Source organism: Protopterus annectens, chromosome 6.part0, assembly GCF_019279795.1.
Source record: "Protopterus annectens isolate FY-2018-M chromosome 6.part0, PAN1.0, whole genome shotgun sequence".
In the NCBI taxonomy this organism is placed as follows: domain Eukaryota; kingdom Metazoa; phylum Chordata; order Ceratodontiformes; family Protopteridae; genus Protopterus; species Protopterus annectens.
In genome coordinates this window covers 1,731,208,670-1,731,235,106 of record NC_056737.1, presented here as the reverse complement: position 1 = coordinate 1,731,235,106, position 26,437 = coordinate 1,731,208,670, and the positions used below count along the sequence as shown (strand labels likewise).

Below are 26,437 nucleotides of genomic sequence, written 5' to 3'. Positions count from 1 at the left end.
GGGTAAGGGAGTGGAGCTAGGTAATGGGTTTGAGTCACAGTGGAGGAGCTCTGTCCTGGTCAGGCTGCCTCCGAAAGGGAGCTGGGGTGGAGGCAGAAGTTTGTTTAGGAGTGGAATGTCGCCTAGGTTGCCTCCATCCCTTGCCCTGTTGGATGTTGGAATGAGATGATTGCCTCCTAACAAAGGAGATCTTTTGAGGGTAGTTCCTATGATATCTAGGAATAGGAGAGACTAACAAATGTTTACAGTTTTGTAGCTCCTTGCCCTTATCCTGTAGGGATTGAAGGAGCTTTGTAGAAACTGCACTGAAAAGAGCCTTATTATCAAGAAGTGCATCTAGCAATTTGGTCTGGACATCTATAGAAAGGGGCTGTAGCCTCACCCAAGAATATTTTCTCAGGGCAGAACCTGAAGCTGCAGATATGGGGATGCCTCTACTGCATCCTAACTGCACGTTATGGAGTACCTGGTCACCTGAGAGGTGGTAGAGAGCAGGGCAGAGAGTTGTGACTTAGCTGGAGAGTCTGGCACATCTGGAATGAGTGCAGAGGCTTTAGGTATCTCAAACAAACCTATCCATAATCTATCCAGAAATTTGCTGTCCTTGTCAGTGGGGAACAAAGAGATAGAGGGGCAGCTGTCTGGATGACGTATCTGCTGACAATGCAATTACAGTCGGGTCTGCAGGGGGAGTTCTTGAATAGGAACTGTGTATACTGAGGAACCTTATAGAATCTATCTGGATGCTTTGAGGATGGTGGCTGACAGTCAGGGGTCTGGGATGTCACCAGAAAAGCATCAGGAAATGCTGGGAGCAGGGGAGGGACTGCAGATGGAGAAGATCGGTCCATCTGCAATAATTCACAGCATCTCTCATGGTTTCAGAGACATCTGAGGCCTGCCATTTAAAGTGTTCTCTCATCAAGATGGTGTTCCCAAAGGAGAATTCTTCTCCTGGAGACTCAGGACTAATGGAATCCTCCTCCTCAGGGGTAATAATGTCCTTGGGGGATTCTATTTGGGAGAAATAGGTAAGTGCTCATCAGAGGAAGAGAGTTCCTCTTCAGAATCCTCTAAGACCTGTGCAGAAGTAGGGGCTGGAGGAGGTACCTGCGACTGGGGAACTTGGAAGTCCCTAAAAAGATTCTGGGAAAAAACTTCCCATCCAGGAGCTGGTTCAGCTTCTTTGTGCTCCCTATGTTTCAATTTCTGTTTCCTCTTCAGAGCAGTAGAGGGATGTGCTGACTTAGAGGCCAACACCTGAGAGGATGGAGGGAGTAGAGTAGGCCCCGCCGACGTCCCGAGCTGTGGTTCCCCTTCACTATCAGGGACTGGTGGCTGATCTACCTCAGTGGATGTACTCTGTGTTGCAACAGAACTGGCTTCCACCAAGGTTCCTGGTTCTAGCTGTGAAATGGGTGGCCGATGAGACCCCGGGCTAACATCCACCTTGAAAGTCTCACCAGTCTCCTGAGGTCCAGCAGGGCATCTGGCCTAACTTTCTTGGCCTTCTTCTGAGGTGGGTCGTTGGAGGTGCCTACCTCACCCTCCATGCCTAGCGCTAGATGCCTGACCCGCTGATTTTTTTAAATAAAGTTTTAATGCAGCCAGACAGATGCAAAGCATTTTGGGTAAAAACGACTTGCAGATATCGGTCGTGGCCTTCACCTAAGCAGAATAAGCACTTTTCATGCATGTCCTTGTGTGGAATTTGTCTTCCACAAGCACTCTTCCCCTTCCTAGCTGACATGTACATTCGAAAAGCAAAAGAAGGTAATAAAAAACCCAAAGGGGTACTTATCTGTATCGGAAGGCCAAAACAAAGAACAAACCGATTCCCAGAGCTGGCGATCGGAGGTCCATAGATCACTGCGGCAGAAAAGTTCTGAAGGGGGTACATACAGACATCACTTTTATAGCTGATGTCAGTTTATGGCCTTGACAAGCAACGTAGAACGTACCCCTGTTCCTAAGACTGGTAGCAACCTCCCTACTGTTATGAATACTGCAACATGAGAATAAATGGACATCATCTAGGTACTAATGCAATACTGATAAGATGAATAGCTAAATAGGTTACAGACAGGACCTGGCAATGTATTGGAGCAATTGGATGGATGAAATTCTAAGTTACAGTCAGGGTGCCCCAAAGGACTGTCTAATGCCCATACTTGTTTTGGTTGTATTTTTCGGTTCTATGCTTTTTATCTGAGGTGTCCTGTAGTCTGCAAGCAGATGACTTGAAAATGGGAAACTGATTACATCTGTAATAGATGCAGCATGCCTGCAACAGAACTTGACAAAATAACCAGCTGGACATAGGAGAACAAATCACAGACAAATTCAGGAGACATAGAAGTGAAGGGTTAGCATTTAACACTGCACACAGTGATTGAAACTGTGGATTCATGTAAAGACCCCAGTAAAATTGCAGAGGTGTAGTTACTTGGCATTTTGTGCCATCCCCAGATCTGGTGCCCGCCAACTCCACTTGTGAAAAAAAAACTCTTAATTTCATTTTAAACTAAACTGCTTCAGTTCTGAACAGGACTTACCTGAAAAAAAACAACCTTTTTTCCTTTTAAACTTTAGTACACTGTTTTCTACAACAATTTATGCCACACACATAGCTCTAAAGAAGCACTTCAGTTCTAACCACAAACGCAACAGTGGCATTCATTTCTGAATACACTGCTGATTGTATCCCCTAGCAGTTTGTGCCTGGGGCAATTATCCCTGTCACCTCACCCTATAGCTACAGTACTGGTATATTAGTAGATAAACTTCTGAGTTTTTATAATCATGTCAACCAATTGCTTAGTTGTTGTGTCTTTCGGCTTTTCCCGGTTAGGGGTCGCCACAGCGGAACTCCGGTCCGCTAATGACTAGCAGTAGATTTTTATGTGCAGAGTTACCAGCCCTGACGAACAACCTTCAACGAAGGTACGCCCATTCATGCATGCCTCCACACAGAAGACGCTCTAGCTGAGAATCGAACAGGACAACGTCTTACTGTGAGGTGACAATGCTACCGCAGCACCACCACCACAGTTAACCAATTGCTTAGTGATAGCCACAAAACTGCAGGTTATATAAACTTATAAGTCTAGGAAATCAGATATGAAGAAATCACAAGTTGTATTGGACCCAAACTACAGTATGGAATAACAACATGGAAACCCAACCTAAGAAAACTAGCATCAGCAAACTGGAAAAGACTACAGTGGACCCAAACTACAGTATGGAATAACAACATGGAAACCCAACCTAAGAAAACTAGCATCAGCAAACTGGAAAAGACTACAGTGGAAATATATCAAAGGTACAACTGGAAGTGAAAGTTTAAGTTATTATGAAAAATAAAATCTCTGAACTTGTACAATATCTCATATAACTATTTTAAGAGGAGGCCTTATTCAGATATATGGGGCATTTAGAGACAACCACCTGGAATGCTTGGGGTTATCAAAGAGTTGCAGTGAATCATCAGATAACCTGTGTAGAAGATTATATAAGAATAAGAAGTGCACTAATTTGTTCTCAGAGAGAGAAGCTGATGCCTGGAACAACTTGGATGCTTAATGTGAGGTTGACCGTTTTAATATACTAGTAGGTTAAAAGGGTGCTGCTGCCTATGCCTGAAATATCAGTATGTATGCATACATATATATGAATGAAGCTAAAATACATTAGTATGGACGGCTTCTACTACAGTCACATATCAGATATTTCAAAAGGTAATTAGTCTGGTCATTACAGGTGGGAGATATATGCAGCCCCTTCTGTGTGTTGCAAATGCCCAAGCCACAGCAAACTCCCCTTCTCTCAAGGGTGAGTAAGCTTGTGTTAGCTATATAAATGCGGACATGCTACTCACTAAAATAATTACTTGTATTTCTATGCAGTTTATATGACTTCAAGGTCATACAAGGTGCACTCTATCAGAAGGGGAATTATTCTGGGGAGGGGGAGGTCTGTGTATAAAAGAAGCAACAATATTGTTTTGTAGTATTGGTTTCAGCCCAGTAGAATCTGATAAACACAAAATGTTCAGCAGATCTAGGTCTTAGAAAATGTGTACATATTCATTTTTCTCACAGGGGTAGTTTATTCCATTATATTTATATTTAACAGTGCAACATAAGTGCAGCTTGCTACTGAACACCCAAATATGGTGCCTAGAGCATGCAGTGATAGGGTCTTCCAATAGGCCTACATTACTACTAGATGTAGGGTGCCAAACTTACAGGTTTTGTAAGGTATGGGTGAGATATCACTAAGGGTGAAGTACATTATCTGCACCTAGTTGGAATAATCAGACCTTTTTCTACAAAAATGAACATTGCTATCAAAAGAAAGATGCTACTGGCCAAGAAATCTTGACTGATCATGGCAACATAGCCCAGCCAACTTTGTCAGAGGCATGCAAAGTCTTAAGGAATGAATTTATTTATTACTAGTTTATTTAATGATTTTATTAAAATACTTGAACTTATGCAATGTAGAAGAAATGAAGAAAATAACAGTACCTTATGCATGCATATTAAATAATATGTCAAAATAAAGGATATAGTACTGAAACTACAATAGCTAAACAGTTCCCTCCTCAAGATTAAATAAGCAGTCCTGAAATCCTAAACGGATGATCCTTAAGAGACTTTTTAAAAATGGGTTTCGTGTCATATTCCTGAATCAGGGAAGGTAGCTAATTCCAGAAGCCTCTAATCAGTCGAGCAAAAGACAACTTGCCAGACTGCTTTAAACAAGTCCTCAGCACAGGTAATGTTTCAAGAAAACTATACAAAAACAGTATGCAACTGATGCCACTTCACAGTGGCAGTCAACCAAATTGCGTTATAACTGGTTTCAGTTAGAGATGGGTATACTTCTCTGTTTGGGGTGAGGAAATGCAAACTACATCTTTTTGTCAAGTCATAAGTTAATAGACACTTGTTTTGAAATTTTTAGAGGGAGGTATATAAGGCACTAACAGCAACTATAAATTCATCTGGAAGTCTATCTGTTGAAGCACACCATTCAGAAGAATTTAAATGAAACTATTTAAGATCTTGTTAATTATTGCTTTGTTTTCAGAATGTCTAGTTAGCTAAACTTTTATTTCATTTTATTTATTTACTTTTGCTTAAGATTCAAGACTTTTTTCACTACTGAAAAGGTGCATGCTCTAGAAACATGCACTCTCTGATGGGGTACCAATCATACAAGAGTGTACTTTTGCTCTCTCTCTCTTTGTCCCCTTCTGCAGCTTAAACCTGTAAAATATCCCTTAAAAGCATATGACCAAAACCATTTCTCTAGCCTTACTACAAGGCTACACAATGCAAACTTTTATAGTGTCCCACTTAAATTTAATTATTTTCTAACACTCTTTTTTTCTTCTCACTGTTTCAATTAATGTTCTCTACACCCAATACACCACCTAAAAATAAAATTTCTAATGTTTTTACTTGTAATAACACTCTACATACACCTTCTCAGTGACCTACACAAACACAACATGCCATCTGCTTCTGTGGACTCCAAACGCATCACTGTAACCCTCACCATCAAACTAGCTCTCATTAACACTCCTTGGCTTTGCATACTTTAGCTAATACAAAATGTAACCATGAAGTCCGGATCTTGCTTTTCACTCCCAGCACAGTTTACAGCATGGGTGGGAGTGCACAGACATACTTGTTATCTAAAGACCACATATCTCATATTTTTTAAAGGTTACACAGATTATTGGCGTCTATCAAACATTTGGAAAGTATTTTCTTACCATTGAATCCATCCTGATCCACATCTCCGAGAGGTGCAATTGCAGTACCAAACCTGGCATAGATCTCACTGCCAGTTATTTTCTTTGGATTCTGGAAACCAGATGCTGCATCTTGAAGATAAACATAAACCTGGCCAACTTCCCTTAACTTGCCATCAGATCCACGGTCCATAAACAAAGGAGCTCCTACAATTAGGTCAGTTAACCTGACAAGTAAAAAGAAAGAAGAAAGATAATTTTTAACATTTCCAGGCTTGAAATAAACTGGTATGCTGTTCTGAGTAATACAGTACAAGACTACTATGAGGCTCTTGCAAGCTTTGCTGAAATGCTCTGTACCACTCTGCTGTCGCATACTAAGTGAAAAATGAGACTTCTACTTGCATCTTAAGAGTGAGCACACACTAAGAGCTCCGAAGATGAAGAGGCAGAAGCAAATACACATATTCTGACAGTTTCAGTCCCAATAACCAAAACCAGGCCAGTGAAGCACAAGAATGATGAAAGACTGAGGGGTAAGGGCAAATACCTAGTATGGACGGAGGGGAGCATATGCTTTACTAATGCCATGCAACATGCTGGGTTGATGGCTTACTAGATGACATCAACAATACAGCTCTTCTACTCCAACTCATATGTCAGCTGTCATGTCCTTTCCTTAAGCCATTATAATACTGTAGGCATGTAGAGTATGCTGTGTGTATGTGCATGTACGTGTGTGTGGATATATGCATGTATGTATGACAGAGAGAGGGAAAATCCTGCAACACACCTGCCCCAATCACCTACCCTGATATCACTCTACTGACTTGAAAATGAAGTCTACATACAACAGTTATAACTCTACATGTTAAGTTTAAGTATGATGATCAGACTTTTGATTTGAAATGTATGGCCAATAAGAACAGATAGACAGTAAGTTGCTATACATACAGTTAACAGCCTGCCAAATGTAACAGAACCATGCCACCATTAAAAAACACATGGTGGTTTACAGATGTGCCCATGTGTGGCACAGCAGATATCATTGTTACCAGTCTTCCAGAAAGGTCGCATGGCTCTGATGTTAAACCACTGGATAGCTGTCCAAAACAAATCTCCAGGCACTCTGCTTTTTATAAAACTATTTCATAATAATAAAGCTTGAAATATTTTTACTTACAAAAGGGAAATTAAATTAATGTTGGTTTCCAGGTCTGGATGGATCCGATTCATCACCACGCTTCTAGGTCTGCAGCTTGTTAGACTATACTGCCACCTAAATAACCCATTTTTGAGGTAAACTAGATGCTCGTGCTCTTCAGGACAATACCACTCATTACTGGGTGCACCGTGACAAGTCATTCTATTGGAACTCAACAATAAAGGAAAGAACAAGCACCCTAATATTTTTTTTAGCTTTGAAAGACAAATCACACTGTTTTATTTAACGCTTCTTACATTCATCATTAACGTTTTGGTAATGCATACTAGGGATGAAAGCCAAACTGAATGAGTGCTGAGCAGCAAGAAAGAACTAGGGAAGAAGTGGTCAAGAGTCATTTCACAGAGTGATGTGGAAACATCCTTGCATATGCCGGCAAGGGCTTAGGAAGCTAGAGTTTTAAAATAATTGCCCTAAGGGTACCCTTGTGAATGGAGAACATATCTACCCATTGCAAAGAACAACTTGAAACAAGATCTGTGCTTCAGTTTAAAGCAAAACAATTTCAAAACCAATGTTGAGCAGTTTAAGCACAAGTTTCAAGTTTGCTTTAGCAATGTATGTAATACAGAGATACAAATGAAAGCAAAAATAGTTTAGAGCAATTTGTTAACGTTTTGCAGAATCTCCCTCTCCATGTACTCTGAATATCAGCCAGCCAACGTGAACCCAATTTTATTCCCTCCACTTGAGGGTCCAGCTTACCAGCAGACCAGGGCCATGTTTGCATGGGTAGATGATCAAGGGCAGGTTAGCACTTAACTGAACCAATCATGTCTTACTAACGCCAAATACGACATGAGCAAAGAGTGGCACAAGTCAGAACATACAGTAACATGAGGCATAATATAACTTTTGTTTAGGAACTTGTAAATTACAAGATATTCTGTAGTTTCCTTTAGATGTTTTTGGCAGTCAAAGTGTACCTCCAGATCAGGGGAGCATTGCCTGGCCCTACACAGAAAGTATCTTAAGCCCAAACCTCCAATTCCCCTGCTGAATAAAAGTTAATTTTCTCCAAGCTGACAAAATTAAATTGCTCTAAAAAAGCGCTCAATGCCAGCTAAAACATAACAGAAAAAGACTGTTTGGAGAAGTACCTTTAGAGGTAAAGCATATAACTGCATAAGCATATCTGCCATAAACATAGATGCACAGGTATGATCATTGTTGCAGTATGAATCATTACCTACGGGGATTCATGCCACAAGCAGATGTCCAACCATCCAACTCAGCTTCCAGACTTGAGATATCCATGCAATGTCACTCCACCTATGTCATGAACATCAGTAAGATGTATGGTATAAAGCAATGTACCATACTGTCTTTGGTTATTTTTTTTAGTATGAATAATTTTGGTGACTAACAGGATGGTTACCTACCAGTGTGCTTCTAAGCCTGTGATTGAGATGGAAAATATGACCCATCATCAGCAGAAGCTGAAATGAAACAGAAGCAGACAGGAAGAAATGGAGGAAGCATATACCACAGGAGTGATTTTACTCAAACATCTATAACTGTGGGTTTATGTTAACATACAATTGTACTAGATCCACTGTAAGGATCACTGCTGCAGTATAAATATTTATGGGGGTGCAGTAATACAGAACCTGAGCTGATCACAGGTTTATGGAGAGGGAGAACTCAAGTTATGTATAACTGCAGTGGCAAAACCTGCCCTCTTCCTATAGATGATATACAGCATGTGCCTAGAAAAAATGTGAATGTAGGTTCCCAGTAGGTTCCCAAGTTGCTACATTACAAATATTTTGTGTTGAAACTTTTCTGAAAAAGAGATACCACAGTGCAAATTGGATTTGTGAAGCTTTCTCTGGGATGGCCTTATATTTCCTTTTCTTTGGTGGTCATAACAATAGCAAATGTAATCCACCAAAGATATGGATCGGGTTTGTTTAAAACCGGGCCTTCCATGATTATCAGACACGAATATTACATAATGTTGCTCAGTCTACCTAAAATCCTTAGAGGTCCTATTCACATGCTGCAGTATTCTATACTCTTGGGGTCACCTCCTCGTTACCTGAACATCTGGCCAGTCTTCAAAAGTTTGTAGTCACTGCTAGGTGCTTGGGACATCTGACATGGCTAGACTAGCGTGGGCCATAAAAGTGACATTTGCATGCACCAGACCTCAGAACTTCTCTGCCACCAGTCAGACTTCAGCTGCTCCTGCCGTACTGGCCATCGGATCAAGAATTATTGAGATATGTACTCTGTTGGGGATATTTTGTTTTGGGTCATTGCATGCTGACACATGTTCATGTCAACTAGAAAGGGTAAGTGCAAGTGTGGCCATCAGATTCCCCACAAGGATGCCCACGATTAGTGCCTCTTTTACCTGGGACCTTCTCATGACCATAAGACCCTCTCCATTTGCCAGGCCTTTATCCTGAAAACCCTGTGTAGCAGACTGCACCCTTTAAGCATGTACCTAGAGAACCAGTGACTCAACTATTTAGTATTAGGCATGGAGGGGATGTCCGATCTGCCTGTTGAACTGCCCAAGAAAAAGGCCAAGACCTCGAGGCCTGAAACCGTAGATGTGTCTCTGTATCCCAACATCCCTCCTGTGGCCAATGTTGGCCTGGGGGGATGATCACTTACCGCCAATTCAGGTACAGTGGGTACCAACATGGAAGCCACAGAACCCTGTATGGAAGGCACTTCCTTGGAGGCCCTGTAGACATTGGCTTCCAACTCTGAGGGGGAACCTAGGCTAGCACCAGTCTTCTGGATGGATCCCTCCCCTACCACGCAGCTACCAAACTCCAGGCCTACTCAGGCCAAGATGCCTGCTAGGCCTTCTCTGAATAATGTATTTATTTATTTTACATTTGTTGACTGGGTTAGTCCAACTGGATACATGTCCATTTTCAGTGGAGGCCCAGGGAGAAATGCTCCAAGCATACAAACAGATAAATCATTAAAAGACAGGCTTTCTGTTCGTTAGTACCCTCATACATGCTAAAATATCACATTTTCAATTGCAGTTATGAAATAAATGAGAATGACAGAGTACAATTTAGCATAAGATAGCAGAGGAGGAGTTAGTCAGGTTTAAAAAAAAAGAAAGAAATGAGGAAGCATTCCTCTCCTCCAGCAGAAAGTCAGCCAGATTGGCAGGCTTTCTCGCAAAGATTCTTCAATGCCTTTATGACCTTAAGGTCTGCTTCTTCAGTACCTTTACCAGTGGACTCCCCATGTGTTGAGTCCTAGGCCCAAAGCCTTAGACTCCTCTTGGGTGGAAGAGGAGGAATCCTCTGACTCTTTCTCAGAAGAAGCTCTCTCTTATGTTTCCCAACTTCCTTCCCCTCTTGGATATGCCCCTCCAGAGGATGAATCTGCTGAAGCTGATTCCCTAGCAGAGGATCTCACCTTTGGGGAGACCATTGCTAAGATGAGGGAGCACTTTAAATGGGATTCATCTGAGATGACAGAGGTTCACAAAAGGTAGTATGAACTTCTCCAGATGGATTCCCCTGCTCCTCCAGCTAGCCCCTCCCCCAGTACTGCCAGCCTTTCTTGATGCTTTCAGTGCAGCTTTCCTGAACCCAGACTCTCAGCCCCCTGCCCCCGACAGGTTTGACAAAGTTCCTGAGGGAGGTAAATTCTTGTTGAAATGCCCTGCAGCTGACCCAGGCACAATCTTAGTCTCTGCAGACAAGGCATACAAACTCCTCCTTTCTTACCTCCTTCCTACTGACAGACAGCAAGGCTGCGGAATGTTTGGGAAAAAAAGGTCTACATATCTTCCACCCTGGCATTCAGGGTGGTCAACTACCAGACCCACATATCCAAATATGCCCTAGTTCTTTTGGAAAAAGTCTCAAAACAGTTGAATGACATTCCTGATTTCCTGGCTAAAGCTCAACTGTCCAGCCTCATTTCCTTAACCTCCCACATCACTAGACACTCCATTAGGTGCAGTTACAATGCTGCTGAGGCTTCAGCCGCATCAGCCTCTGTCCTCAGATGGTATTTGTGGACAGGACTTCAGCCACTACCTAATGACATCAAGGCAAAAAACTCTTAGATGCACCTTTAGACAACTCGGCTCTTTTTGGCACCAAAGTAGCAGAGCTATTTAACACTTTGCAAAAAAAGGGGAGGGAGCTACAAGCTCTTAAACACATGTTTGTCTCTCCTATCTCCAAGTTCCATAGAAATTACCTGTGAAAAACCAAATTTATAAGAAAGCACTCTGCTCCCACTCCCCAATCCAGACCTAGGAAAGCTGCCAGGAAGCAAACCACTCCTGCCAGACCTGCCCAGCCTCCAGCCCAGCTCAGACAGAAAGGGGAAAAGGATTTTATTCCAGGCTCTTCCTAATCCCAAGGAAAGATGGCTCCTGGAAGCCAATTCTGGACCTCTCCCACCTAAATCTTTTCCTGTAAGTGTCCACCTTTATGATGCTCACCTTGAAAACCTTTTTCCTTTTGATCTTGCCTCAAGGGTTCATGGCCACCTTGTCATCAAGGATGCCTACCTTCACATCCCCATAAGGCCCAAATTCAGGAGATACATATATTACTCTGGGGCCTCCTCTCATTATCAATTCTTGGCTTTACTCTTCAGTCTCTCCATGGCACCAAGGGTTTTCACCAAGTGCCTGGCACCAGTGGTGGCCTTCTGCAGAACTCAAGGGATCCAAATCTTCTCTTATCTAGATGACCTGCTCCTCCAGATGGATTGCAAAGAATCACTACTGCTCCACTTACAGACAACCCTCTCCTTCCTGCAGGTACTGGGTTTCCAAATAAATTATCCCAAGTCCAAACTGACCCCCACTCAGGACCTAGTCTTCCTTAGGATGCAGGATTCAGACGAATATCATGAAGGCCTTCCTACCACCCCAAAAAAGTGGAAATGTTAACAGTAACTGCTCTTGGTCAGTCAGGCCACAGAACTGACTGCCAGGCAGTACCTCAGGCTCCTGGGCCACATGGCCTCAACGACCTCCATGTTACCATTGGAGACACTTCACATGAGGAAGCTTCAGTGGTACCCAAGACCCATTTAGACTCAGCACTCTCATCCTCTGGAGTACAAAATCCACTTCTTACCTTGTCTCAAGAAAGAGATTCAATGTAGTTGAATCAGGTGAGCCACAACCCGGGCCTACCTACTGAACCCCCCCCTCGCCAGTGCAGGAAATGTACACAGATGCCTCAGACCAGGGGTGAGGAGTGACTATGGGCCCCCTAAGAGTCAAGGGCAGCTGGTCAGACACCAATAAAATGGAGAAAATCACTGTAAGAGAGATGAGAGTAATTCTTTTGGCCTTGAAGGCTTTTCGGCCCAAACTGAAACAGGGCCATCTAAAATGGTTTAACAGACAATACAACAGTTCTGTGGTATGCAACAAGTGGGGGGGGGGGGCAAAATCATACTTGCTATGCAGACTAGCTCTCTGAGTGTGGGAGCTGGCCATAAAACAGGGAGTAACACTTCAAGCAGGCTACATCCCTTCAGAACAAAACTCTCAGGCAGACACCTTAAGCAGATCCATGTCACAGTCCCACAAATGGATGCTCCACAGGGATGTGTTCTTGGACTTAGTCCACAGATGAAGTACACCTCAAACAGATCTGTTTGCCTCCCCCATGAACAGACAACGTCCATCCTTTTGCACCAGGCTGCCTAATCCTCTGGTGAGGGCAATGGATGGCTTTTCAATATGTTGGAAGGGGATGCTTCTCTATGCATTACCCCCTTCCCTCTTATTCAGAATGTCCTACTGAAAATTCAGCAGAACAGACCAAATATCTTGTTGGTGACCCTCGTTTGGCCAGCACAGCACTGGTTCCCCCTCCTTCTGCATTTAGCCAAGGGCAGTCACCACAAGTTACCCCACAGAGTGGACCTTCTCACACAGGGCAAGGAATTTCGAATCAATCCACACTGGCAATCTCTACACCTCACCCTGTGGGTGATATAATTCTGATCCCTTACAGACATCTGTACAATGAGGATGTGCTCACAGTCCTGCAGGAGGCCAGGAAACCTAATATCAGAAGATCTTATGTATCCAAATGGAAAAGATTCGCCATATGGTGTCATCAGAGATAGATAGACCTATTACACAGCCAAGTCCCTTTGATACTGTCTTATCTGTGTGAACTTTTGCAGACAGGATTAGCATACTCCTCCATCAAGGCTCATCTGTCTGCCATCTCAGCTTGTCTGCGTCTGGAAGCCCCTCTAGATTCCAGACTACCTGCAAAGTTGTTTTAAAAAGGAGTGCTGCATCTCAGGCAACCCAGAAAACCCATTTCTCCTCCTTGGGACCTGAACTGTGTCTTGGAGAAGCTCATGGTGTGCCCCTTTCAACCGGCATCCGAGGCTTCTCTGAAGCACTGCACATGGAAAACAGTACTCCTAGTGGCCTTGACTTTGGCTATAAGAGTGAGCTATAAGCTCTCATGGCCATTCAACCTTTCTCATATTCCACAACAAAGACAGGGTAACCCTTAGGACCAATCCATCCTTCATGCTCAAGGTGGTCAATGAGCTTCTTTAAACCAAGCCATCCACCTCCCCACCTTCTTTGCCCACCCACAAAGTGACAGTGAGAGAGTCTTATACTCCCTTGATATGCGCAGACAGCTTAGTTCTACCTGTACAAGTCTAAGTCCCTCAGGAAGTCTAACCAGTTGCTTGTCCTTTTCCATCCCAGAACCCTGGGGAAAGCCTTAAAACTGACTATCTCAGCCTGGATTTCCAGGGCAATTACTTTCTGCTATGCATACCATGGGAAATCATTTGAATCCAAGGTTAACACACACTGCACTAGGGCTATGGCCTCTACTGCAGCCTTCTTTAAAGGTATAGCCACCTTTACCATTTTAGAGGCAGCCACTTGGGCATCTATCCACATATTCACCAAACATTACAAACTAGACCAAATCTCTAGATCCAGGGCTGGACTCGCCTGGGCTATCCTCCATGGATTCACAGAGAATTCCTCCAAGCCACCACCCTCTTCCTCACAGTGAGCTATGTCACTCACCCAAGAGTGCAGAATACTGCAACATGGGAATAGAAGGACGTAGAATAGTTGTATAAAATCTTACCATAACCATATATGTCTTTCTCTTCCATGTTACAGTATTCCTTCCCTCCCTCCTGTTAACATTCTTTTCCTTCTTGGATGGCACTGGACTTGCACAGCATGTCCTAGGACTGGGGTCTGACTGGGGCACTCAGTTCTGAGGTCTGGTGCATGCAGACATCACTTTTAAGGCCCATGCTAGTCTAGCCACGTCAGATGTCCCATGCACCTAGCACTGACTACAAACTTTTGAAGACTGGCCGGACGTTTGGGTAGCAAGAGGAGGAGGCCCCAAGAGTACGGAATACTGCAACATGGAAGAGAAAAACATCTATGGTTATGGTAAGATTTTACACAACTGTTCTTTCTTTCTAAATAAAATCTGAGCCATCTATGCACAGCAAGAAAGAATAAAGATTTTTCAACCTTGTTTTGTGGTTTTATAAGGAAATCTGAGAGCTGAATTGCTTGCTTAAAAAGCCACATCTAAATCCACTTTAGGCATATGCAATGGCTTGGCCCTGTGGGCTACCATCTATCTTTCTGAAAGACCATGTCTGTGATTCTGAAATCCTTCTAGTTCAAGAGAAGGCTACTAGAAACAACGTTTTCTAGTACATAAACTTCAAAGCTACTAGGCTGTAGGTGCGAGGGTGCAAAAGTAATTTTTTTCCTCAAACATATCTGGGCCCCATATAGGATTCACTGGTTTTCCCAGTAGCCACACGTGAAAACCCTTCTTTAGAAACTGTTTAAGAAAAAGTCACACCAGCTAATGGAGATTTTAATAACAAGTTCCTGAAAAGGTAGACAGACATACCTTAACTGCTGCATAACAAAGTCCTTTTTCAATCAATGCAGCAAGGTAAAGGAGGGGGTTGTAAACTGCAGCTGCTTTGGAATAAATGCCATTAGATTTAGACCAACATGAAAACAGACAAACAAGACTTCAAATTAATTGGTTACCTGTCCTCCATCCAGAATCAGAGAGATGACTTCTGGACTACAAAATGTAGGTGGTTTAGTTATAGGTGTACTAGGATTCTTCATTTCTGGAACAGAAGGTTGCATAACAAGGTGAAGGTTTTGGGGCCCCTACTTTTAATTTCCTTGAATGGGGAGAATCTTGGATGTTTTACCACAAGGGAGCAACTAACATTAAGTTGGCTTTCCCCAACACAACCTTCTCCAGCACACCGGGTATTAACAGAAGAGTAAGGCATGCACACAAGAAGGCTTTGTTCCAAAGAACAGAAAAATGGCCTGTTAGAGCACTCTTGCAAAGGAACCTTGAGCAAAATTTTGGTAATTCAGTTGAGAGGAAAGATGGTCATTTCTAATGACAAAGTGCAAAAAAATGTGAGTTTAGTTTACATTCATGAGGCATAGACATAGACCTATTAAAGTAATTCCCAACACATTCTTCACCAATATGATGTAATAGATATTGTGATGGACGATATGTCAGGAGGTTACACCCAAAGTCAACATAGCTTGCCTGCGTAGTGAGTAAAAGCAGATGTCCTCTTTCTTATTGATATATATCATATCACAATGGTATTCCCAAAGACTAGTTGGAGGAAGCCAAGACAACAAAAGTCTGAAAACTCTGCATGCACAGATAATGGCTAGTATTTCCCTGATGCTGAGCTGCCTGCCTTTACGCTTAAAAATCAAATCAAGCGAACTCCAAGGCTGAGAACTTAAAACTAATTAACTAAAAAACTTTTAATATAAGAAAAAGTTTTATGCTCTCAGCCTTGGAGTTTGCCTGATTTGATTTTTAAGCATTGCATTCATTGCCAGTCTACCAGTTTTATAAATGATTATGCCTGCCTTTATCCCTGTTGTTGCAAGTGGCTTGAGCTCTCAGGGAACCCATTTGCACCTTCAAAGGCTGTCCAGAGCTGTCCATTGTTGAGTTATGGTCCTCTCTTGGCTTAATAAAGTACATTCCTGAAATGGCCTTTTCTAGTACCATCTACACTGAAATTCCCTGTAAACTGGGGAGGAAATACAGATGCTGGTACCACAGACTGTTTAGGTATCAATGTGTGTTTTGTCGCATGCTCACCAAAAGAACCAAGAAAACTAAGGAGGATATATAGGCAAGAGCTATTATGACAGTTCTTTTAGATACTGAGTATACAGCCTGGGAAAAATAAATAAATAAATTAAGCAAATAAATTATATAAATAAATGGGCACTGCTACCTTTTCCTATGAAAGGTTTAGATGCCAGTATCCTATTGTGTCACAAATTTGTGTCTCTGCAAAAAGAATCCACTTAGCTCTCATGAGGCTAAAAGCATCCACGGGCCTCATTCTCTGTGCCTGTGAATCATTAAAGCTAATATTTATTTCACATTAATAAAATGCCTGAACTCCCTACTCACTCAATGTTAGATGTCTCTCCCTTGGTTTGAGGGTAAGATTACCCTTTTACCAAAACCCAGAAGATACTTTGTGTTCTACAAGCTTAGCAAAGTTTGCTCCCATCACAAAACAGTTCTCTTTTTATATGAAGCAAAAAGCTTTAAGTTGGGCACTTCATGTGGTAGCCCAAGGCAAAAGACAATGAATGTGACAATCTTTTTTCTAGTTACACCTACAGTGAAATATCAGAAAATGTACATATCAGAATAGATTTTCTCTAGTAGAATTACTTCAAACATTCATCTGACAAAACAGATTTCTGTTATTCAGACCGGAAATATGCTTATGCTGTGAGATAGATAAGGTCTACAATATGGTTTTGTTTTGAAATAAAGTAATGATGACTGCTTGAGTAAAGCAGTTTTTAACATAAATAGTATGTCTCCATAGTGCGGACTTGTTTTGCTACAGGTCTTATACTAAAGACAGCTTTGTTTGTATAACTATGCATAAGAAGTCATGAGAAAGTGCAGAGTATGTGAAAAATATGCTGACCAACATATTTCTGCTGTCAGTCTAAAATAAGATCTATGATTGAAAAGACGATTTGGTCCATCTATTTAAATTCTGCTATGTTAGAGTTCATCTAAGATTATTAGTATATGTAATTTAGATGTGCTGGTATCTCTTCTGAAAATAAATGTTTTTACAAACTGCTTTCAATGTCTTAGTAGTTTTCTGCTAATGACAGATGGAAATAAGAGAGACAAACTTGTTAACACTTGTGTAATCTGTCAGTCACAAATACACTTCTTGCTGATTTTTTTCTTAGGCTTGCCATCAACCTTAGCGAGATCTCCAAATCACAATCCTTATCATGCAATCATAATACAATGCAGTAAATCTATAATTTGAAAAGAAAAGAAAATCTGTAGATGGGTGCTTATTGCAAGTCTAATAGTTGCTTTTGACATTAGGGACAGACAAACCTCCAAATCATCTTTGCAAGGAGAAAAAAGAAAATAAAAACAGGTGCATTTTCACTTGATAAGATTATATTGCAGTGATGTACACAATGTGTGAGGCAATGCTCCTTTTGGGAATGTCTAAAAGCTCTAGAATTTGGGCCAGATTGTCAAACATTCCTCCTCAGCATAATTCTCAATATGTAGCAATTCATACTAGAGTGTCTTTACGATGAACATCTGACCATTATGTTTATAAAGCTGTGCCTGGTAGCAGATTATATGGGGTCATAAAAATGTTATGTAGACTCTGAAGGAAGAAAGCAAAATGGTAAGTGGCAAGTAACATGGCTACAGAAAAGAAAAGAGGACTCCAACAAAAACCAGAAGCTCATTTAAAATGTTAAAAGAAATGCAAACAGGTCGCCTGTACCCAAGGTAGTGTTCTTGTTAGTTTCTCCAAACCCATACGAGGAGCTTGTCCTTGTCAGGACTAACAAAAAGCAGAGAAAAGTGAGCCTTTAATTTTCTATGATCCTTGATGGTATAAACAGTACTACATGATGGTAATTCAAATGACTTGTAAGCTATACTTCTAGCTTCAACTTAAATACTAAAGTATTCTTGACCAATATTAGTAAAGTAAAAAATTAACAACAAATAAACATTTATGGAGATCCTTCTGTAGGTTTAAATTGCTTGGTTTATTTCTTTATGGATGCTTTCATCATAAATAGACTTCACTGAAAATGTTAGGATGTTCGAAACCGGGAACTAGAATTACAGAAACAGATGACCTTGAAATTGGATCAAGGACTATTAGGTATACTTCACTCATATCAAGGAAAAATACTAGGAATGATTTTAAGATCTGTGAAGAGAATAAAAGCACCACAGGAATATGCTGGAAACATCAGATATACACACTGTGAAATGCATTCCCAAGAGCAAGATATTCAGATACGAGTCTGTCGGACACCTCTTTCTATCCAACTAAAGAGAAGGTTCAAACAGGAAAGCAAAATAAAGCAAACAGTTTCAATACATAGCATTAACACTTGAATGGAACAATAATATGCAACACAGCTCTACAAAAAAAAAGATAGGGAAAAAGCATTATGGCTAATTTGTCCAACGATGTTGACTGTAGTGTGGAAAAGCTCCAGAGTCCAGTTTCAAAGTCCATGGGGAAAATTCTCATTTTAGTGACTCACTAATACTAGTTGGGGTCCAAGTGGGCAAGGGCTCAAGAACAGACAGTGGACTGGCTTTCAAACAGTTAAACTCCCCCAGTAATCATAAGGTTAAAGACAAAAGGGAGAGAAGAAAAGGCAAAACAAACTAACCTGACTCCTTAACAACTACAGGAAATACAGGAAGCAGACTGAGAAAAGCAGTGTGGTAAAGAGGAGAATCACAAGAAAAACAGGAAAGAGGATATGACAGTGGAACCAAAAATAGTTAATTAATGCCAGAGCTAAAAAGGAAGGCAGAACCAGAGGGACAAAATTAAACTGGAATAAAGGGGATAAAAGAAAGCAGAGAAACAATCAGTGCTGGAATAATAGATTTTTGGAGGGCTCTGATTGTACAGATCATAGGAAGTTACTAGGCCAATGGCCCAAAGGCCCTTACAAGCCTAGCCAAATTTTACTTTGGTTACGATGATCAGCACATACTGACCCTGTCCAAGAGGGACACAGGTGGAACCCAAGGGGTGAATTTACGGTTACCCATCCAGTCATTCAGATTGTGTTTGAAGAGGGCCAATGAGATGCTCTGTTTGATATGAAGTGGGAGTCCATTCCAAAGGTATGGTAACCTCTGGGAGGCAAATCTGTCCCTCCAGCAGGTTCTACTGATGTCAGATAACAGATTTAGGTCACTAGAGGGAGTAACACATGTGCCATTTGACTTGTGGATGTGCAGCATTTCCAATAAAGCAGGGTCAGAGATCACCTTATATGCAAGTCTGAGATCACCCCTGAGTAGTCTGTAAGAAACAGAATAAAGTGACAGTGATTTCGGCTGATCCACATAGGATAGCTGCTGAAGACCTTGGATTTTCTTTGCGAGGAACCTTTGGGGTCTCTCCAGTTGCTGCGGGTGCTTTGAAAGGTACATGCCAAAAGGGGCATTGTACTCAATTATTGGCCTAATGAGTGAAGAGTACAGGGAGGTGATAACTTCACTTTTTTCTCAAGGTAATGCCCTTACTTATGAGGTGAGCCATATAGAATGCCCTTTTTACCACTCTGGAGACATGGTGATCAAAGACAAGGTTGCCGTCAACCTGAGTGCCCAGATTTCTCACCATTAATTGATGTGGTAATTTGCTGAAACATTACTCTTACCAAAAGAGATGATAATACATTTTTTTTGGCATGGAGTTTGAGGCCATGACTTTGGCACCAATCATTTGTTTGCGTAAAACCTTCTTGAAGGATGTTGATATTGTTTAGAGATTCTATGACCACACCCAGTTTGCAGTCATCAGCAGACTTTGTCAGCTACAGTCCCCCTTGGTTTTAACTTGTACTTTAGAGAAACAGATTCAAAATAGTAGAGGTCCCCAGGACCAATCCCTGTGGAACACCACTGGCAACGGGTCTGTTGTTGGAGGTGGATTCCCCTATTTTGACTGTATGGGTTCTATCAGAGAGCCACTTTGCAATCAACATGATGATATAAGGGTTGATGTCTAGCTGAGAGAGTTTGTCAATGATGCCTGAGGTAGGGATAGTGTCAAATGCCTTGGTCAAATCCAGGTAGACTGTGTACATAGATTTCCCCTCATCCAGGGCCCTTTTGATTGTCTCAAAGAAATCCACCAGATTTAACAAGCATGATCTCCCCTTGACAAATCCAAACTGGGTAGAATCTAGTGTTTGGAGATTACCTATATTTTTGCTGATAAGTTCTATGATGACTCTCTCCATGGCCTTGCAGATAAGGCTAGTCAGACTAATATGTCTGTAGTTCCCAGGGTCAGCAGAAGCACCACCTTCATGCAGGGGGATAATGGTGGCTGTTGTCCATTCTGCTGAGATGAAGCCAGTGCTTAGACTGAGTGAAAAGAGTAACCAATGGTGATGCTAATTCTTGTCTTTGTCCATGTAGGACACAGCCTAGGATGTTACCAGGTCACATTGATTATGTGTTTTTGGCCTTAGCAAGGGCATTTACAACCTGGTCTTTAGGGATACAATGTAGGGGGGACTGGTGACAGGGATATACTTTACATGTGGTGGGGACGGGAGAGTGAAGTTTTCACTGAACATATTGACTAGCAGGTTAGCTACATCCATTGGCTCAGTTTATGTGCAACAATTAACTACCAGTTTGGTGCAAATCTGAGCCTTACCTTTTAGGTTCTGGATGTAACTAAAGAACATCTTATGGTTGCCTTGGTTGAGGAAGCCAACTTGGACTCATAATTTGGCTTGGAGGACTTCACAAGATTTCTTACTTGCTTATTTAAGCTGAAGAGAGTGTCTGCAGTTTGCAGTCCGCTCCTTCTTACTCTTGGACAGCAGTTTCTTCCTTTAATTGTAAAGACTGTTAATGGTGGTTGTCCATCAGGCAGGTTTCTTTTTCCTTGAAGAGCTTGTTTTGATCCTAACAGGTACTACTGAGTCAATACAATTATACATGTGCTTGTATAGGGCATTGGTGTAGAGCTCGGCATAGTTAATGGTTTCATCTGAGGGGAGAGGTGCAATGAAGCTATTTATACCATCCCATAAGAGGTTATAATCTGCTTTGGAGATTTTTTTAGTCTAGTTGCTGTTAGGAGAGGGTCAAGTGTGACAGTTACCTCAAATGAGGGCTGAACTCTCAGTGGGGTAGCTACAGTGGTCTCCCATATTTGTTAGCACCAGGTTCAGGACATTGGCGCCCCTGGTGGGGGTGTCAACCAGCTGGACCAGGTCACTGGAGTTGACTAAGTCGAGGAACCTTTGGGCAGGTGAGTTTGAGCATGAGTAATTCACCAAGTCAATGCTAGGGTAGTTAAAGTCACCCAAAACTATGGTGTTAGGATGTATTGTGATAGACTCAAGTCGATCCAAATAGGCAGAGTGGGTGTCCTGATTCATGGAGGGGGTTCTGTAGCTGGCAGTGACTTGAATAGGTGTCCTACCAATAATTAATTCAACCAGAAGTATCTCTAGGGCGCGTCATACTGGTTGACCAATCTGGAGGTGTATTTATCCTTGAGGAATACTGATATACTGTCTCCTTTAGTTTTCTTGTCTTCAGTTTGTGGTCCGAACATCTGAAAGGAGATATAAACCAGTATGGCTGGGGTACTCTCCAAAGCCTAGAACCAGGTCTCTGTGACTGCACAAATGTCTGCATCCTCCAGGGTGAGGACTTCTTCCAGTGAATGAAATTTCATGTTGTCTTCTAGCATTTAGCAACATGACCTTGAGGTTGATTTTAGTTGGTATTTTGAGTACTGCTGGACACCAGGGGCTCAAGACTGATATTCTGGAAGAACCTGGAAGGAAAGGGGGATGGTAGAGGTCAGAATGATACTAAAACTGAAGATGTAGACAATGAATGGAGGAATCACTGACAAAGGGAGGTGTAATGGGACCAACTCAACCACCACAACACAACACTAATCATGAGACACATAACTCACTTAAACAGTGTCACTCAACCAAAGCCCCCAAGGCAAAACAGCATGCCCAACACACTAGTCATAGGTGACTCGATAGTGAGGCACACTGATGTCCCACTCACTAGGTTGAATAAGTAGAAAGTAACAGTCAGTTGCCAGGATCCATCACATAACGCATGGCCTCAGGTCCCACAACAACAGGTACAAATATGACTGTCATTGTACATGTGGGTGTGAATGACCTGAGACGTACCTCCCTAGACTACATGAAAAAAAGACATGGAGGAGCTCTCAGATTATGTAGCCCAGGTGGGTATGACCCTAGACCTGAGCAGCATCCTACCATCATCCAGAATGATACAACAGTACAAGCAGAAAATGATTGATTTCAACAATTGGCAAAGTTTCTGGTGTAATTCTAAGGGGATTCAGCATCTGTCTGCCTAGGATGAAATGGACTGACAGAGATGACCTGCATCTGTCAACCATGGGCTTCCGGATACTGGCTAAGGCTCTTGCCACCCCTATAGTGGCTTTTTTTAGGCGGTGTTCCAAATACCAAATTACCACCGTAACAGCTACAAACAAATGCAATCTGGGGATCATGCTGCTCAACGTTAGAAGTCTAAATCTCAAAATGCACTCGCTCGAAGCACTCCTTAAAATGGAGAACATCGACATTTGTGCTGTAACAGAGACCTGGTTCAAGGCAGCAGAAAGCACCCCTGCACTACCAGGCTATAACTCATTCCACACCTTTCAGCCCCAGTACTTGGACTGAAGCTCCAAAGACGGTGGTGTTTCCATATTCATAAAGGATGCGCACACCTCCAGACTGGTAGCCCAACATAACACATCAGAGATACTTCAAGTGCAGCTAACACTGGGTAAGACAGCGATTCAGGTCATAGCCTGCTACAGGTCCCCAACCATGTCCCAAGACTCACACTCCATGTTCCTAAGCACCCTCGAGAATATAAGGGTCCAACCTAACACTCTCTTACTAGGCAACTTCAACTACCCCTCCATTAAATGGGTAAACTATGCATGTACCAATACACTTGCCCAAAGTTTCCTGGAGTTCATTAATTCCAACGCCCTGGACCAGCTCATTCTTACCCCCACTACAGGTAGCAACATCCTTGACCTGGTCATTACTAACATGGGCGACCGTTGCTTTACACCAATAGACAGCTCCTACTTAGTTAGATCCGACCACAAACTAATCACCTTAGAAATCCACATTCCTCCCACCCCCGCTGCAAAGGTAGCCAACATGAAAAACTTCTCCAAAGCGAACTTTGAGCTCCTAGAAACAGAGGTGGCTAACTTCACGGCACCCATGCAAATGGAGAATAGTTGTGTGACCACAGAATCATACACCAATGCACTGTAGAAACACGTATGCAAATGCATGGATCTCACCACACCAAAAAGAACCAAGACGCTCTCCTCCAAAAAAAAGGAGGCCAATCTGGTGGTCCCCTGCTATAAACAAACTCTACAACAGAAGGAGGAAACTGATTTGGAATAACGTGAAGTCCCAAGATTGGAAAAACTCCCTTATCAGCCTCAACAAAAAGTTGAGATCCCTCATCAAATCCTCTAAAGCTAGCTATGAAAACAAAATGGCAGCAGATAGTAAAGACAAAGTACAGTTGTGTACACTTACCATAAATGTAGATGTTCGAGTGTATTCACTGTTGCAGTCATCACATTTGGGTTATTTGCTTGCAGTAGCCCTCAGTCAGCCTGATTATCAAAGTCTTGGATCCTGCATCGGTTGCTGTCTCATCTTCCATGAATTCAGATAGTCAGAGGTATAAAGCATGCAGCTGACGCCATTGCATCAGTTTTTTCTTGCCCCAGATGTCAGGTGCCCCCCTAATGGGGAGCACTTAAATATATATATATATACAAGGGTATACCCTCCAACAAAAAATCAAATACACCATAAATCTTTTAAGCATAGTAAAGGAGAGTAGAGGTATAGCCAAAAGAAGTCACGGGGCTGGAGGGAGACCAGGACTGCAACAGTGAATACACTCGAACATCTACATTTATGGTAAGTGTACATAACTGTACTATGTTCTTCGTGTTTCACTGTTGCAGTCATCACATTTGGGTAGATTCCCAAAGCTAAGGAAGGGAGGAGGAATTTAGATAGCATTATGACCAGCTATAAGGCCCTGCAAGAATGCAGTGGCAAAGCCAGCTCTGGATTTAGAGAAAATTGGCAAATGGTAATGCTTGGTGAAAGTATGTACAGAACTCCAGGTAGCAGCTTCTAGGATGTCCCTGGTAGGCACACCTCTGAGAAAGGCTGTAGAGGTAGATGCAGCCCTGGGTGAATGGGGTCTAATTCCCTGTGGGATAGGTTTTCCATGGTGCTTATAGCAGAAATGAATGCAATGGCCTATCCATTTAGGAATGGTTTGCTTTGAACTGGCCTTCCCCCTCTGCCCCTGCAGCAAATGCCACCAGCAGTTGTTCAGATTTCCTTTGAGGTTTAGTCCTGTCCAAGTAGAATCTAAGTTGCCTGTGCACATTTAAGGAATGCAGTATCTGTTCAGCTTTGTTCTGTGGATTAGAAAAGAAGGCTGGCAAATGAATGGACTGATTAAGAGCCACACTGGATATCCACCTTGGGCATGAAGGAGGGATTGGTCCTGAGGGACACCCTGTCCACATGAATGATGATGAAAGGCTCCACTGCCATAAGGGCCTGTAATTCAGATACCCTTCTTTCTGAAGTGATTGCTATAAGGAAGGCTGTTTTCCAAGAAAGGAATTTTTACTCTGCACTTGCAGCTGGCTCAAAAGGAGGAAGAGTGAGTTTTTCCAATACAAAGTTAAGGTCCCAGGCTGGAGTTGGGGCTCTCTTGGGTGGTCTTAAGTTTCTGGCCCCTCTGAGGAACTGCTTGAGCAGTGGATGAGAGAATATGGGGTGGTTCTGTGTTGTAATGAGCTGAAATGGCTGAGGCATGAATTTTGATGGAGGAAAAAGAAAGGCCCTTGTGAAGCATCTCAGTTAAGTATTGAAAAATCTGAGGTAAATTGGGCACTGCTGTGCCCATCCCTTGGGTTTGGTTCCAGGCACAGAATCTTTTCCATTGTTCATCATATGATTTTCTAGTACTAGGCCTCTTTGCCTCCAAAATGACATCCAACACTTGCTTACTGAGGGATGATAATGGAGAAATTAGGGAATTAGCCAGTTTACCATGTTCAGGGTTTGAAGCTGAGGGTGCAGAATATGGCTCTCCTGCTGAGACAGCAGTGTAGGGGTCTGAGCCAGGTGCCATGGAGCCAGCAGTGACACACTGTGCAAGAGGTTGTACCAGTGTTGGCGTGACCAGTCTGGTGAAATCAGTATCATCCTTGGTTTGTCCTGTTTGACCTTTAGTAGTACTTTGGAGAGGAGAGGCAGAGGGGGAAGGCATAAACCAATAAGATTTTTTCCAGCTAAAGGTCAAAGCATCCACTTTCCAAGCTTGTTTGTGGGGAGTCCTTGTGCTGAATTTGTCCAATTGGTAGTTCTGGGGGGAGGCAAACAGGTCTATATCTGGGCTCTCCCATTTGTTTATCAACATGTTGAAAGTCTTTGGTTCCAGTATCCACTCGTGTGGGTCCATGAGATTTCTGTTTAGTTCGTCTGCCAGTGTATTTAGTTTTCCTGGCAGGAAATGAGCCTGTAGATGCACTTGGTAGCTCAAGGCTGTGTTCCGCAGAGCCATGGCTAGTTTGCAGAGGGGGTAAGAATGGGTACCCCCCTGCTTGTTTATGTACCACTTAACCATGGTGTTGTCAGTCTTTACCATTAATTGTCCTGGAAAAATGTGGTCCTTGAAGGCTGTCAGAGCATTCTGTACAACTAACATTTTTTTTGATTGATATGCAGGTGCATTTGACTTGGGTTCCATTTGTCCTGAATGCACTTCCCTGCCAGGTGAGCCCCCCATGCACAGTCTGATGCATCTGTTGTTAGGGTTTGGGCAGCAGGGGGTAGAGTGAATGGTAGTCCCTTGTTTTGGTGGCAGGCCTCTGCCCACCAAAGAAACTCTAACCGTAGGCAAGGTATGATAGGAATCACTGCTTCTAGATCCTGAGAATGTTGACACCATAGGCTTTTTAGATACCACTGCAGTTTCCTCATATGCAGTCTTGCATATGGAATTAGTAGAATGCAGGAGGCCATGAACCCCAAGGCTTGCAGTATTTGCCTTACAGATAGAAGGTTTTTTCTGGCCATTAGTTTGAAGTTGTCAAATGAATTTGTTTCTCTGGCATGAGGAAAGCCGTCTGGGAAGCCGTGTTCAAGCTTGCTCCCAGGAATATAATTTGCTGACAGGGTACCAGATGTGATTTATTTTCGTTTAAGGTATACCACAGACAAGTTAGCACCTTTT

The 26,437-nt window shown here is 42.4% G+C and overlaps 1 protein-coding gene across 1 annotated transcript in view; it reads right to left on the bottom strand.

Annotated features, from left to right (window-relative positions):
- Positions 1-26,437, bottom strand: part of ITGAV (integrin subunit alpha V) — a 1,332,605-nt gene that overhangs the window by 572,499 nt on the left and 733,669 nt on the right. Inside the window, exon 13 of the mRNA XM_044075123.1 lies at positions 5,786-5,991. Coding sequence (XP_043931058.1) covers positions 5,786-5,991 — 206 coding nt within the window. The remainder of the gene's footprint in view (positions 1-5,785; positions 5,992-26,437) is intronic.